The 15,074-nt window shown below is 34.0% G+C and overlaps 1 protein-coding gene and 1 long non-coding RNA gene across 4 annotated transcripts in view; one reads left to right on the forward strand and one right to left on the reverse strand.

Annotated features, from left to right (window-relative positions):
• Positions 1-12,258, forward strand: part of LOC106877082 (uncharacterized) — a 104,694-nt gene extending 92,436 nt beyond the window's left edge. For 2 of the 3 annotated variants that reach the window (XM_014925881.2, XM_014925872.2), the window contains 4 exons: positions 1,367-1,518; positions 2,937-3,073; positions 3,805-3,921; positions 6,720-12,258. In XM_014925881.2, coding sequence (XP_014781367.1) covers positions 1,367-1,518; positions 2,937-3,073; positions 3,805-3,921; positions 6,720-7,142 — 829 coding nt within the window. In that variant the 3' untranslated portion in view covers positions 7,143-12,258. Of the gene's footprint in view, positions 1-1,366; positions 1,519-2,936; positions 3,074-3,804; positions 4,042-6,719 lie in introns of all 3 variants that reach the window. The other variant, XR_008263869.1, reaches the window with a different exon arrangement.
• Positions 3,770-15,074, reverse strand: part of LOC128247555 (uncharacterized) — a 40,413-nt gene continuing 29,108 nt past the window's right edge. Inside the window, exon 2 of the long non-coding RNA XR_008263870.1 lies at positions 3,770-4,193. This is a non-coding gene — a long non-coding RNA (uncharacterized LOC128247555). The remainder of the gene's footprint in view (positions 4,194-15,074) is intronic.

A 15,074-nucleotide genomic window follows, 5' to 3' on the forward strand; every position in this document is an offset into this window, starting at 1 on the left:
GAGTAGTTTGACAAGATTCACATGTCAGGCAGTCAAAAGCTTTACTGGTGTAAAGGCAGCGAGCTGGCAGAAACGTTAGCACGCCAAGCGAAATGCTTAGCGGTATTTCGTCTGTCTTGACGTTCTGAGTTCAAATTCCGCCGAGATTGACTTTGCCTTTCATCCTTTTGGGGTCGATAAATTAAGTACCAGTTACGCACTGGGGTCAATGTAATCGACTTAATCCCTTTGTCTGTCCTTGTTTGTCCCCTCTATGTTTAGCCCCTTGTTGGCAATAAAGAAATAAAAAAAGCTTTACTGGTGTTAAAGACGACATCATTGGTTTCACCAAATTTTTTTAGGGTGAAGGCCCACTTATTGAGTGACATGGGTCTCCAATATATCTAAATTTATAAAAGGGTCATTAAAGAGAGAGAAAGATTCAAGGTGTTAGAGGATGATGTTAATGGCTGTCTTCATTGCTTTTGAAATTTTGGAAGTGATTGCAATAAAACAGACAACATTTGGCAGTGTTGCTCTTCTTGGGAATGTGACACACTACAGTATGTTTCCCAACCAAGACTGAGATATATCCTTGTAGAAGTGGTGGGGAAGAAAGGAAGGAAGGTTGAAGAGTTTAGTGAATATAAAAGTTACCCCTTGTTGAGGGTAATGGAAGGGACATTTCCAGGGCTGGTGGCCTTTTTGGTTTGCATACATGCACAACAAGTACAAAAGTATTGTGTGCGCATGATGGTGGATCACACAAAGTGGAATAAAATATTTTTGAAGGAGGTTTGCCTAATGTGGTAGAGTTTAATATAAAGCAGGCAACAAAGTTGGAGGAATTCTTTGAAAGAGTATTACTTATGGAACCACCATGGCTGTGGAGTAAAGGAAATGAGTTCAGATAATAGCCTTGCGATGGTGAGTAAACACCATCTAATTTGTTGGTGTGAAGGATTTTGTAAGCTTTACAAAACTTTCCAGACGTTGTAAGCTTTATTTCCTGAATAGTTGAAGTGCAGTTGTGAGTGAGTTTTTATTATTAGTGGAAGGTGGAGCAACTGACAATTACTATTCATTCACTAGCAGTACACTATGTCCATAGATACTTAATTCTTAATGACTCAGTCAATGGAACTGTAATTACATAATTGCTGATACAAAGTTTGATTCACTAATGTAATAATAACTGAATGTTGTGCCAATTTGCAGTTTCTGTTAGTGTAACTAGCAAAAGACTTTATCATAAGACCTGTTTTAATATACCCACTTAAATAAAAGAACAAAAGTGTCTAGGTTAAAACAACATATACTTTATATTTATTTGTACTGGTTTCTATATTTTCTTTTTAATTTTTTTTTTTTTTTTTCTTGTTAACAGGGAAGAAACAGTTGCTTCTCCAAACCCTAATGCCAAACGTATTCAGCATTGCAACATATTAATTAATTACCTACAACAGTTTACCAGTTTCAATGCAGTTTTAGGTTCTAGTCCATTACCCTCACCATCTGAAGAATTTGTGTCTGTTCCAGGTTTGTAAAAACGTCACCTTTATCTCAGTATATTTGTTTCTCTACATTCTGATTTCAAATCCAACCAGAGATGACTTTGCCGGCAGTCTTATATAAAAAAGAAATGTTGTTACCATATATGTCAATGAAAGAAACATTCCTACGTCTTGATGGTTTTAGCAGAAAATTACTGAAAAAAATATTCAAAGGAGTTTTCAACTCTGCTTCCTCTTTGTAACTTGATTATCTTGTGTATAAATTTTTATTAAATTAATGTTTGACATTGCTGTTGTTGTAACATCAGATAAGTCCCGTTCAAGCTGCTATTCATCTTGGTATCATCGATTGCTTTGGATATGCTCTGCCTCTAACTAGACATTTGTTTCTTTGTCCGAGGTCAACTCTGCTTGTGTAGATCTACAGGGTGTCCACAAGGTCTGGGTACATGGAGTAAATAAAATCATAACATAAATAATTAAATATAAGGAATAATAATTTCTTAAAGTATGTGTTAATCCCCATGTGGGTACATGGAGTAAATAAAATCATAACATAAACAATTAAATATAAGAAATAATAATTTCTTAAAGTATGTGTTAATCCCCATGTACCCAGACTTTGTGGACACTCTGTATAATCAAAAGCATTCTAATCATGGCCTTTCTGTCTATTTCTCAAGATATAATATCACTCAGATTACAGCATCCAATATCTCTCTTTTTTGAGGCTAACCACAGTGTCCCTCATAGCTGATTCCATATGGTGCAGTGTTGCCAGCTGGACATCTTATACTCTTTGTCTACTGTCCAATCTAGTTGTGTATGTTTGAAGACTCTGGTAGCACAATGGACGTAGACAAGATGAACTTAGTCCAAATGTGACAATCGCTGCTTGAACATGACAACTCTTTTTACTCTCTCTTTACTATTTTACTTGTTTGTCATTTGACTGTGGCCATGCTGGAGCACCACCTTTAGTCGAGCAAATCGACCCCGGGACTTATTCTTTGGAAGCCTAGTACTTATTCTATCGGTCTCTTTTGCCGAACTGCTAAGTTATGGGGACATAAACACACCAGCATCGGTTGTTAAGCGATGTTGGGAGGACAAACACAGACACACAAACATATATATGACGGGCTTCTTTCAGTTTCCGTCTACCAAATCCACTGACAAGGCTTTGGTCGGCCCGAGGCTATAGTAGAAGACACTTGCCAAAGGTGCCACACAGGGGGACTGAACCTGGAACCATGTGGTTCGTAAGCAAGCTACTTACCACACAGCCACTCCAACTGTGTATGATATTTTAAAGTCTGTAGTATATCTTTATTGTGGAACATTGAAAAGTGAAGAAACTTTTCTAAAAATGAATGTAGACATATGATGTTTAACTTCCATGGGAAAGAATTTTTAATTTTGTATTTATTTCCACTTTGATAGGTCCTGCTTTAGAGATCAAAGATGATGATGGCGCCAAATATGTTTTATTAAAGAAAAGCAATGATACCTTCTTTAAAGAATTTAGTGTAAATAATCGTCAAAATAAAAAAAGTCGAAAAGGACGGAAAAAAACTTCTGTGAGTTCTTGTTCATTTTATATTTAAAATATGATATTTAGCCGATTTGTATTCTTTGTAATTTATTGAAGAATTATTTTAGTTTTTAAATAATACTTACATGTGTCATGTCTAATTGATTGCAGCAAATGCAATTGTGAAATAATTACTTAAGAAAAATACTGTTTGCGTTATGTTTCATATTGTATATGTTTAATAGATTTTATGTAGTTATAAAATATTATAGAAATATATATTTCTTTATTGCCCAAGGACAGACAAAGGGATTAAGTCGATTACATCGACCCCAGTGCTTAACTGGTACTTATTTAATTGGCCCCCGAAAGGATGAAAGGCAAAGTCGACCGTGGCAGAATTTGAACTCAGAACGCAACAGTAGACAAAATACTGCTAAGCATTTCGCCAAACATGCTAACATTTCTGCCAGCTCGCTGCCTTAAAATTATTATAAAAATATAGACATTTTTATTATCTGTTTTTTTTTTTTTTTATCTCTAAATTCAGAACTTGAATCCCTTTTTTTATTTACTTTCATTTCTCTTTGTATGCTCCAAAATTAGCTATCTCTACAACTAACTTTGATTTTTTTTTGTTTTTTTCTATTGTACTACTTTGATCAATTTCACAATATTGCTATGTTCCAAACATTTTTCTCTCATGAATTTCACAATATTAGATAATATAAAAAATTAAATATTTATGTAGATATTTTTTCCATTTATTTTCTTCAGAACAAGCCTTTAGCACATTCTCCGGAGATATTTTCTTTGTTTGAAAGTGTTAATTTGCCACCCACTTCAAATTTCTGTGACATTTTCTCAACAATTGATAAACTCCAACAGTTAAAGGTTCGTTATATTAAATTTTGATTGATTATTCCGATAACATAATATCAGTAGTTGTGCATTAGTTCACTCAAATCCAGACACAACAGCTGCTCAACAATTGATAAACTCCAACAGTTAAAGGTTCGTTATATTAAATTTTGATTGATTATTCCGATAACATAATATCAGTGGTTGTGCATTAGTTCACTCAAATCCAGACACAACAGCTGGTATTATTTTACTTTTGGTTTGTTTTGTAAATCTATCTCTTCTCTGCAACCATAGAAAATGAACTAAAAAGAAAAAAAAAAAAGATTAATTTTAATGCTTGAATTGAATATTTGTCATATTTTTGAGCATATAAAGCGAATAACATGTCAGAATTGATAGAGTACCACATAAAATGACTTAGTAAAACAGTAGAATCTGAGAAAATAAGAGATAATCTGTATTGGTAGGTTCACTTTTCCATGCTCCCATGAGTCTGATAGAATTTGTTGAGGTGGATTTTCTGAGGCAGGATGCTTTTCTTGTCCCAACACTAAATTGTTTCGAAGTAAGGTAACCAAGAATATTTTCACTGAAGATTAGAAACAAAGGATACTGCTTGCTTGACAGTTGTTAATATCTACCCTGTAACGTCAAGGCAAAGCAGCATCAACACGCACAGACACACATGCATGAAGGCGCATGTACACACACACACACACACACACACACAAAATAGGCTTATTTCAGTTTCCAGTCACAGGGCTATATTAGAAGGCACTTGCCCAAGGCAGCACACAGCGGCAGTGAACCTGAAGCAAACTGCAGATATTAATAAAATATACTTCAAAAAATAAAATAAATTTTGTTTTGCAGTGGAGACACGGCTATATGGTTAAGAAGTTTGCTTTACAACCATGTGGTTTTGGGTTCAGTCCCACTTTGCAGTACCTTGGTCAAGTATCTTTTACTATAGCCCTGATCTGACCAAAGCTTTGTGGGTAGATTTCATAGTTGGAAACTGAAAGAATTCTGTTCTGTGTGTATTTTCAATTTCCCTTTTTCCAACATATGTGCTAACTGTAAAACAAATTTCCCTGCCATACAAGTGGTTCTGGCCTTGAAGTTGCAGATCATCCTTTGTGGTGCAGTCTTCGTTAGGTTAAGGAAAGAGATTACTAGAAAAAAGCAGCAATTATGATAAACATTTGTAGTTTTCATCCCAGGTTTAGTTTTCACAACAGCATTCTTTTAGTTACCCTTCAAGCTTTCAAGGCAGACTATGTCATTGCTCGACCTGCTAGACATAGTAGTCAAATTGCTCTCGTATCACACCTTCCATCTAAAAAAGGAATCTAAGAAAAAAAAAGGTGGGATGGTCATAGCTGGAATGTCTTTGACCATAAATCTTCTTCATCAAGATTAAACAACCATCACCATTTATTCCTTTCTTATATGAGTTCATTGTTCATCAAGATTTATTGAGAACCAAATCTTTGCTTACATGATTTCTAAATAACTGAATTGGCTTCAATTTTCTTTTGTTTAACCTTCATATTAAATGTTCTGATTTGTTTTCACAAACCATTAAGTTTACCAAACATTTTATTGGCAAGCCCATCAAATGACTGGCAAAATACTTTATCATCATCATCATCATTTAACGTCCGCTTTCCATGCTAGCATGGGTTGGACGATTTGACTGAGGACTGGCAAGCCAGAAGGCTGCACCAGGCTCCAATCTGATCTGGCAGAGTTTCTACAGCTGGATGCCCTTCCTAACGCCAACCACTCTGAGAGTGTAGTGGGTGCTTTTACGTGCCACTGGCACGAGGGCCAGTCACACGGTACTGGCAATGGCCACGCTCAAAAAGGTGTTTTTTACGTATCACCTGCATGGGAGATAAATCTAAAATTGTCTCATGTATGCCATCATATTTTGTATCTAATCTAAACAGCTACTTATTCATTTTAACTCTAAAGATTTTCCTAGGACCTTTTTATTTTTATTTCATTAGCATTTGTTCTCTGTAATTTTCCCTTTGCTATGATATATTCCCTTTCAATTTGTAATTGCTAATCAAAAATTATTCAGTTAGTTATCAAGCAAACAGCTACTTACATGGTTTAATTAAAACTAACTTAATAATTAAGTTCATCTCTACTGACTCTCTCTCTGAAACTTAGCAATTCTAGGAGGAAGTTTTGTCTTTTTGGCATTTTGCTTTCCACACAACCGATCTCTATAAAGAGCATTTGTGTCACCTTGTTTTATCCAAAATCTTTAACACTTTACCATTTAATCCAGCCCAAATATTCCACCTGTTTTATGTTAAAATTGACCAGATCTAACCTCTCACACCTAACCTACAATGTCATTTTAAAAATATACAAAACACTGTTGAAATCTTGAAGCTACAAGATAATGCATTATTAATACAAAACAATGTGAATAAATAAATGTTATATTTGACAAAGAAATCTGAATGCTGAAGGGTTAAAAGAAATCTCTTGTAATAATATTTTCTTTCGATTGAGGATGAGTTATTTAGGGATACATATTACCTGGACATGGGGACAGCAGATACACACACACACACACACACACACACACACACTCTCTCTCTTTCTCTCTCTCTCTCTCTTAATCTTGCAAAATAAGTTAATAGGGAGGACTTCTGCTTTTTGAACAAAATTGTTGTTGGTGGCAATACAAATTTTGTCATATTGTTGGTGTTAGGAAGGTGTCAATATATATTAAAATATTATATAAATTACATGTTTTCTTCTGTTACATATTTACATATTCTTCTTTTTTTTCTTTTTTACAGAACCAACTAGAAAAATCAGGACTACAAAAGGATAATTGTAAAGAAAATGGTAGTGTTGCTTCAGATGATATTTGCTTAAGTGACTCTGGTTATTCAGCTGATGGAAGTGCTGTGTGTGATCTTTCTCGTCAGGTTAGTCACCGAGGAAGTACAGACACGATTTCTAATACTACCAATTTATTAGACATCAACCAGATGAGTGATCCAAGTAGCAAATCCACAACAGTGTCCTCACCAGAAGTTGAAAGCAATGAGGTAGAAGACGAGGAAAGTTCTGAAAGTGATGGAAACAGTTCACCGTTATCTTTAAATAAAGAAAGATTATCTATGATTTTAGACAATGTACGTCGGTTATCTGTCGAAGATACATTTGATAGTACTGACTTTGATAGTGAGAACCAAACAAATTCTGACTTAAAATAATGCAATTTTAGGTAATATATTTTGAAATGTATAGAATCTATTTTTGTATATACTGGATTTTTAGAATGATTCAGAACTACCGGCTCTATTATTCATTTCCACAATTATTCACAAACATTTTGAATAATTATTTACTTCAAAAAGTCTTTGGAGTAAAAATATGCAAAACTTTTTTTAGAGCTGATAAGAAAATCTTTTAAGTTTTTGGTTAACATCTGTCTTACATAGACATCATTCCAATCTGAAATTATTATTTTTTTTTTATTTCCACATTCATTTATTCCTCTTTTGTTACTGCCGGTTGTATAGTTCTGTAACTTTAAACATTTTCGTTAATTTTTGGAGTAAATGAATTTTTAGTTTAATGTCATAACATTTCATGAAGCAAGAATGATACTTTGCTTTCTTGCAAAGTATAAACTGAACCAAACAGAGGAATGTACTTAAATTAAGGGTATAACGTAATGATTGAGATAAGATATTAAGTGATCATCTATAATAGTTCAGGAAAATGTTGAGAACTTTAACTAACTACAGTATAAGTGAGTTATTCAAGAATGTGGGTTTAACTTTTTCACTTCCATCAAATCACAGACCATCTTTTATTAAAGTGGTTTTTATTTAAATTAAGATCTCAACCAAAATCTACTCATTACCAGAATGGTAATGCAAAATTTCCACAGATAGATTTTTATTTTAATTCAAAAATCAATTTAATATCCCAACAAGTATTATATTTTATTAAACTATTCCAAATTTTAATTATTGTGAAAATTACTTGAAACACATAGGCTGTCTATCATTTCTAAAATATGATAGCAAAAGCTTTAACCCTTTTGATGCCAACCTGTCTGAGACTACTTCTCATTCTCTGATACAAACTTTTTTTTTTTTTAAGTGATCCAAATTAATCCCTCAAGTATGAAACACCAATTTCATAATAACAAAACTATTTACTAAATTCTTCATTATTTTCAAAATTAATTGAAAGTAAATCAGTACATTTCAACAGAAATACGGTAACAAAAGGGTTAAACTATGGAAAGGCAGCATATGCAACTGTATTTCTCTCTTACAATTTATTTAAAAGTATATATTTTCTCTCTTTCGCATTCAAGTGGTACACATTAATAAAAAAACAAAAAAACCCATCCAACTGTAAAATACTGCTCTAACAATTTATACAAAATGTTTAACCTTGCAGAACCATTCATTGCTAAATCCAAACCTAGTTTTAAAATATGTATTTATTGAGCATTATCAAAAAAAAAAATCATATACTGATAATATATTTACCTTGCATTGTTATTTCATTGATTGTAATTATTATAAATTAGAATGCAATTTGTTCTCTAATTGGAACATTATGATGCAGGGAAAGTTATTGAAATCGAATCTACAGTTCAGTTTCGATCCACCGTTTAGAGGAGTTTACTTATACAAGTACAACCTCAATTTTCTGGTACCTTTGTTTCCAAAGCCTTTCCAGATGACTGATGTTTTTGAACCAGGCAATGTCACTGCTAAATTAAACAAATATTAAATTTACTTAATTAATTAAAGGAAATGTAGGTACATGTACATTAGTATAAAAGACACAAGTTTATTAATATTGTACTGTGTCAGGTACTGTAAAGCAGGACCGCCCAGTAAACTTGTCTGGTGGTCGTAGGAATTTGAAGTTCCTACTCATAAATTAGTGTGGACCATCAGTGTCCAGAAAATTGGTGTTGTACTTGTATCACTAAAGCCTTTTGGAAAGACATGTATGTTGTATACATCATGTCTTCTTTCTATGAGGATTCATTATTTGTTCATTGTGTTTATTCAGATTTCCAAAAATGCTTTTAAAGATTTGTTATAAGACTTTATAGTGTCCAAAATCATCTCAGGTTTATTAATGAATTACAATGTCTTTTATGAAAGGGCCTTCAAATCTAAAAATAATTTTCGTTTCATCAACACAGCAACTTGTGATTTATCTGCCTGTAAATATTTGAAGTTGAGACACTCTAAAATAGATTTGAGCTTTTTTTATCAATTCCTGTAAATATGATATTAGAATGTTTACTGTTTAAACTGAATTGGTATATGGTTGTTTACTTTTACAACTGTCAACTGAACTGTCAATAAGTATATGGTTAATTTAATGAGCTTGGATTGTGAAAACAGTTTTAGATTGGTTCATCAGAGGAGATTATATAACCTAAGCATACAAAAAAAAAGTTGGGTGAGGAAAATTTCCCCCCTACCAATCTTAGATAAAAACATTTTTTTTTTTTTATGAGTACTTCTCTATTGTGTTTGCTATGAATATAGCAGTTGTCTGTGATAGTGAGGGTCTTCAGTGAATGGCCCCTTTGTCATGTTAGTGATATTAAGATTGGCAAAGATATTTCATTGAAACTCAGAGAAAAAGATAAAGAGTTTTGTGATAATATAAAGTTATGGTTCATAAAATTTCTATAACAAAAAAAAACAAAATATAGTTCAAAATTATCTGAGAGATAATTATGAATTTATATACAATAATTATGTACATAGTTACACATACATATAACTTAATACACAGGAAAAACTGTTATATAGAAAATTATTAAGTAGTTGTAGAAATGCTTATGTTGAATGAAACAGGGTGTGTAAACAATTATCATCTAAGCAGTAGAGTTTATTAAAGGATTACTGACCTGAAACTTCATGTCAACCAATGTGTAATGTTTGTTATTATTTTATTTGGGAATTTAGATTGCAAGCTGGCAAAATTGTTAAAGCATAAGAGAAAAATACTTTGTGGTATTTCCTCTGACCCATAATGTTCTGAGCTGAAATGCTGTCAAAGTCAACTTTGCCTTTCATCCTTTCAATGTTGATAAAATTAGCACCAGTTGAGCGCTGGGGTCAATGTGATCAATTTCCCCTCTTCCCTCATAACTGCTGGCCTTATGCCAAAAATTAGAAAGAAATTTTTTTTTATTTGAAAATTATTTCAAAATATTGTTAACTACTTTTTGTTGGTTTGTATTATTAATATGATATTTATTTATTTTGCCAAATATTTCTCATGAGGTAATTAAGTTTAACATTCTTGGTGTATATACATATGTGTATATATACGTGTACACACCTAGTAAAAATGTTTGTGGCAGGGTTGGGAATGGGTGGGGTCTTTTTGAACTGTTTTATATTCCTCTGTGTATACTATTTTCTCTTCCTTCTGATCTTAATGTTCTTTTTTTAGGATATAATTTTAGTTAAAAATGTATTTATTCAAAATGTTAACCCAGTGAAAATAAAATAAAAATCTAAATGTAATTTATTTTATTACATTAATCTAAATACAGTTTATTTTATTACAGTTTTACCAGATTTATATGATAACTGAAATTAATTAAGCAAACCATAGAATTTGTGTTGTTCTTTTGATAGTCCAAGATAGGATTTGAAAATACATAGATTTTGTTTTATTCGGCCATATCATTGTAACATGTTTTCCATTTTCACAACAAAAATATTTGAAATATATTGATTCATAATATAACCTTGTATAGGCCATGTGGTTAACAATCTTGCTTTGTAACCACATGGTTTCTGGTTCAGTCCCACTACATGGTGCCTTGGGCAAGTGTCTTCCACTACAGCCCTGAGCCAACCAATGCCCTGCAGGTGAGCTTTGTGTGCGCATGTGTGTGTGTGTATGTATATATATACAGGCATACCTCAGCTTAAGTCGTTTCGATTTAAGTTGTTCTCAATTATACATTGGTTTTCAAAAATAATATATATATGGAAGAAAAAAATCAAGTTAAGTCATTTTACTCAACTTTACAAATATTGTCACAAATATTGGAATTGTAAAATCACTAGAAAACCATTAAAAGCACATAAAATCATGTTGCTGTACAATAAATAAGAATAAAAGCATATAAAATCATATTAAAATACGTACAGTAAATGTTAAGATACACACCATAAAGTAGTGTAGCTTAATGAACGAAATCATGAAACCGGCTGTGTTGTCTTATTTATTGGTCTTTCAGAGCTCATATTGCACTGTACTTTCAATATTTACTGTTAGGCCTCGTTGTCACTCATGATTCCTGCGATTGCTTTGAATTCAGATTTGTTTAAGTCTGTTTATCAGCTGCTTTCTCACTTTATTTTTTGCCCCCATGGCTCCTAAGAAAATTCATAGTGAAATAATTGCTATCTTCACGCATTAATATATGAAGCGTATGCTGTGGCAAGCAATAACTGCAACTGATTTTGATTAATCCATCACACTTCATGACTTTTGGAAGAGATACGATATCTACAAAGCTGTTCAGAACAGAGCAGCAGCAGCATGAAATGATGTACAGAGTATGGCTTTGGTTGGTGTATGGAAGAAGCTATGCCTGCAATTCGTGAATGATTTTAAAGGGTTTGATAATATTGCCATCAACAAAACATTGGTGACTATGAGCAAAGAAATGGATTTGGAGGAGGAAGAGGATTTCACAGATTTATTTGTAAAAGACAACAAGCAGCCCTTGATGAACGAGGATTTGATAGAACTTCATGAGCAGCAAAATAAAGAAGAGGAAGTTGAACCTGAGCCACATCACTTTACCATTAAGAAAATGCAGCAAGCATTTGCATATATCGAAAAAGGTCTTTCTATGTTTGAGGATATGGATCCATCCAAATGCTCAACACTTTTCCAAGCTTATTGGGGGGCTTGTCACAAAGCTTTGGCTCCTTATAATGTAATCCTTGAGAAAAAGAAAAAGACAGTTCAAGGAACTCTCAACTGGTTTTTTAAGTGCATCGAACAACAAGAACAGCCAGAGTCGGCTGTTGATGATCTGCAATGTAAACCACCAAATTGTATGTACATATTGGTAAATTTAAAATAGTTTATTTTTGTTTACTATTGCAAAATAATAATAATTACTGAATTTGTTTTTTAAGCTTAAAAAAGGCTTTTATTTCACCATGTCTTATTGCAATCTGCATTCATGAATAAAGCATCTGCAATGTACGGTAAACACTACCAAATTTTATTTGTAAATTTAGATTACATTTTTGTTAGTGTATTGTATTAAAAAATAAAAGTTATTTGTTTGTAAGCTTGAAATAGGTTTTTATTAACCCTGTATTATTGAAAATGCATTCATAAATAAAGTACAGGACTGGGAATGGTTATTATTGGTTTAACTTAGAGACAAGTAAATTCAACCTAGTCTAGCCTAGAGACAAGTTAATTCGACTTGAGTTATTTTGTGATGGAAGTAGTGTTTCCTGGAACCAATTAGCAACGTAGGGTGCGGTATGCCTGGGCCTCACAGAGGCAATGACAGGAGACCGAAACCTTTGGAGATATGATGTGATTGAAAAGATCCGGCAACTAAAAGTGAGATTGCAGCCATGGCCAATGCCAGTGTTGCATGTCCGGCCCATTTAAGAGTACCCTTTATGCGTCGGTTGATATGATATGCTTGAGAAGACCTGTTGAGAAGAATCGTTGCTGTGGCCAGTGCTACCTGACTGGCTCCCGTTCTGGTGGCATGTAAAATGCATCATCTGAATGTGGTCGATGCCAGTGTACCCTGACTGGCTCCTGTGCTGGTGGCATGTAAAAAGCACCATTTGAACGTGGTTGATACCAGGCCTGCCTGACTGGCTCCTGTGCTGATGGCACATAAAAAGCACCCACTACACTCTTGGAGTAGTTGGCATTAGGAAGGGCATCCAACTGTAGAATCCTTGCCAGAGCAGATTGGAGCCTGGTGCAGCCACTGGCTCGCCAGACCTCAGTCAAACTGTCCAACAACCCATGCCAGCATGGAAAACAGACATTAAACGATGATGATGGATGCACATGTATGTGCATATATGTGTGTGTGTGTGTGTGTTTTATCCCCCACTTTGCTGGACAACCTATGTTGATTTGTTTACACCAGACTTAAAGATAATACTGCTGTCCATGTATTTGATTAATCCCTCCAAGGCAGTGCCCCAACATGGCCAAAGTCCAGTGAAAGAAACAACTAAATGATAAAAGAAAAAGGAGAAAAAAGTGTATAGGATATATATTGCTACATGCAGTAAGCCATCTGTGTGTATGTGAGAGTGAGTGTGTGAGTGAGAATGTGTGAGAGTGAGTGTATGTGTGAAAATGTGTGAGTGAGTGTGTGTGTGTGAGTTGTGTTAATAAAAAAGCAAGAGAAATTGATCCGTTACAGAAAGAAAACACTCATTAGTCTTGTTGCTGATGACATATCTCGTACTTGTAGCATGCTAGTGGTGAGGGAAATAAAAAACATCTGTCTGTAAAAGCCATATCACAGACATTGTAAGAGCCACCTAATTCATGCCAATATAGAACATGATGGGAATATATTGTTGTATCTGAGAAGGGTGTCATTATGGCAATAATAAATGGTTCTAATTCCCATCTTTTATTATTATTGTTAAGCGCAGACACGGCTGAGCGGTAAGAAGTTTGCATCCCAACCACATAGTTCTGAGTTCTGTCCCACTGTGTGGCACCTTAGGCAAATGTCTTCTATTATAACCTCAGGCTGACTAAAGTTTTGTGAGTGGATTTGATTGATGGAAACTGAAAGAAGCCTGTCATGTGTAATATATATATATATACATATATATATATATATAAATATATATATGTCTTTGTATGTTTTTGTCCCCCACTTCTGTTTGACAGCTAGTGTTGGTGGGTTTACATCCCTGTAACTTAGCAGTTCGGTAAAAGAAACCAATAGAATAAGTACCTAGCTTTAAAAAAATTAAGTACTGCGGTCTATTTTTTGACTAAAATTCATCAAGATGGTGCCCCAGTGTGGCCAGAGTCTAATGACTGAAACAAGTAAAAAATAAAAAGATTAGCTAATTGGTTAATCGTTTAGTTGATCAGTTAATCAGCTAGATTTGTCAAAGTGCTTTTGTTGCCATTCATGAGTTCATCAACGACACATCCTCTCTACTCTGGGTCTGTTTCAGTTTCATCTATATCAGTGGTTCCCAAAGTGGGTGGTATTGCCTCCTTGGGGGCAGTGGAAAGTTCCAAGGGAACTTTGAAGAAAAGTGGGGTGATAAATGGGGTAGCGATTCATGTAAAAACAACAAAATAATGGGTTTCTTTACGTTAAGTTACATTTGTGAAACACAGTTGCTTTAAATTTGCTTCAGAGAGAGGTCTTTGTTTGTGATGGTTAGTTAGGATGGGGGCTCGAGGAATGTGGCCTAGGTGTCAAGGGGGCAGCAGCCTGAAAATGTTTGGGAGCCGCTGATTTATATCATCATCATTTTACTTTGGTTTCTCTTCTCTGGCATGTGTTGGATTCATCATCACAATTCATGTTAATTGTTAGATGGTGTTACTGCCCTTCAAGGTAAGTTAAGGGTCACTTTTCATGTTTTGGTTTTGGTATATTGTTTCTATTTTCTAGACACCTTTACTAATTATTACCAACCACTTTATAGAAACACATTTCTATATTTAAGAGATGAGGAATTCTGTACATTATTTACATTCGATGGATATTTGTCCTCATCTTGTTTGTTAACACAACATTTCGGCTGATATACCCTCCAGCTTTCTTCAGGTGTTTTGGGGAAATTTTGAACCTGGGTTCTCATTCCTAAGGTATTTTTGATGTTATTATTATTATTTTATTATTATTATTATTAGTGTTCAGGTCACTGCTTGGAATTGAACTCGGAATCTTGGGGTTAGTAGCCCACGCTCTTAACCACTACACCATATGCCCACGGGCATATGGCATATAATAATAATAACAACATCGAAAAATACCTTAGGAATGAGAACCCAGGTTCAAAATTTCCCCAAAACACCTGAAGAAGGCTGGATGGTATATCAGCTGAAATGTTGGGATCTTTTTTAAAACGGGGGCCACATTTTTCATTAAC

The sequence above is a fragment of the Octopus bimaculoides genome, chromosome 4 (genome assembly GCF_001194135.2).
Source record: "Octopus bimaculoides isolate UCB-OBI-ISO-001 chromosome 4, ASM119413v2, whole genome shotgun sequence".
Lineage (NCBI taxonomy): Eukaryota > Metazoa > Mollusca > Cephalopoda > Octopoda > Octopodidae > Octopus > Octopus bimaculoides.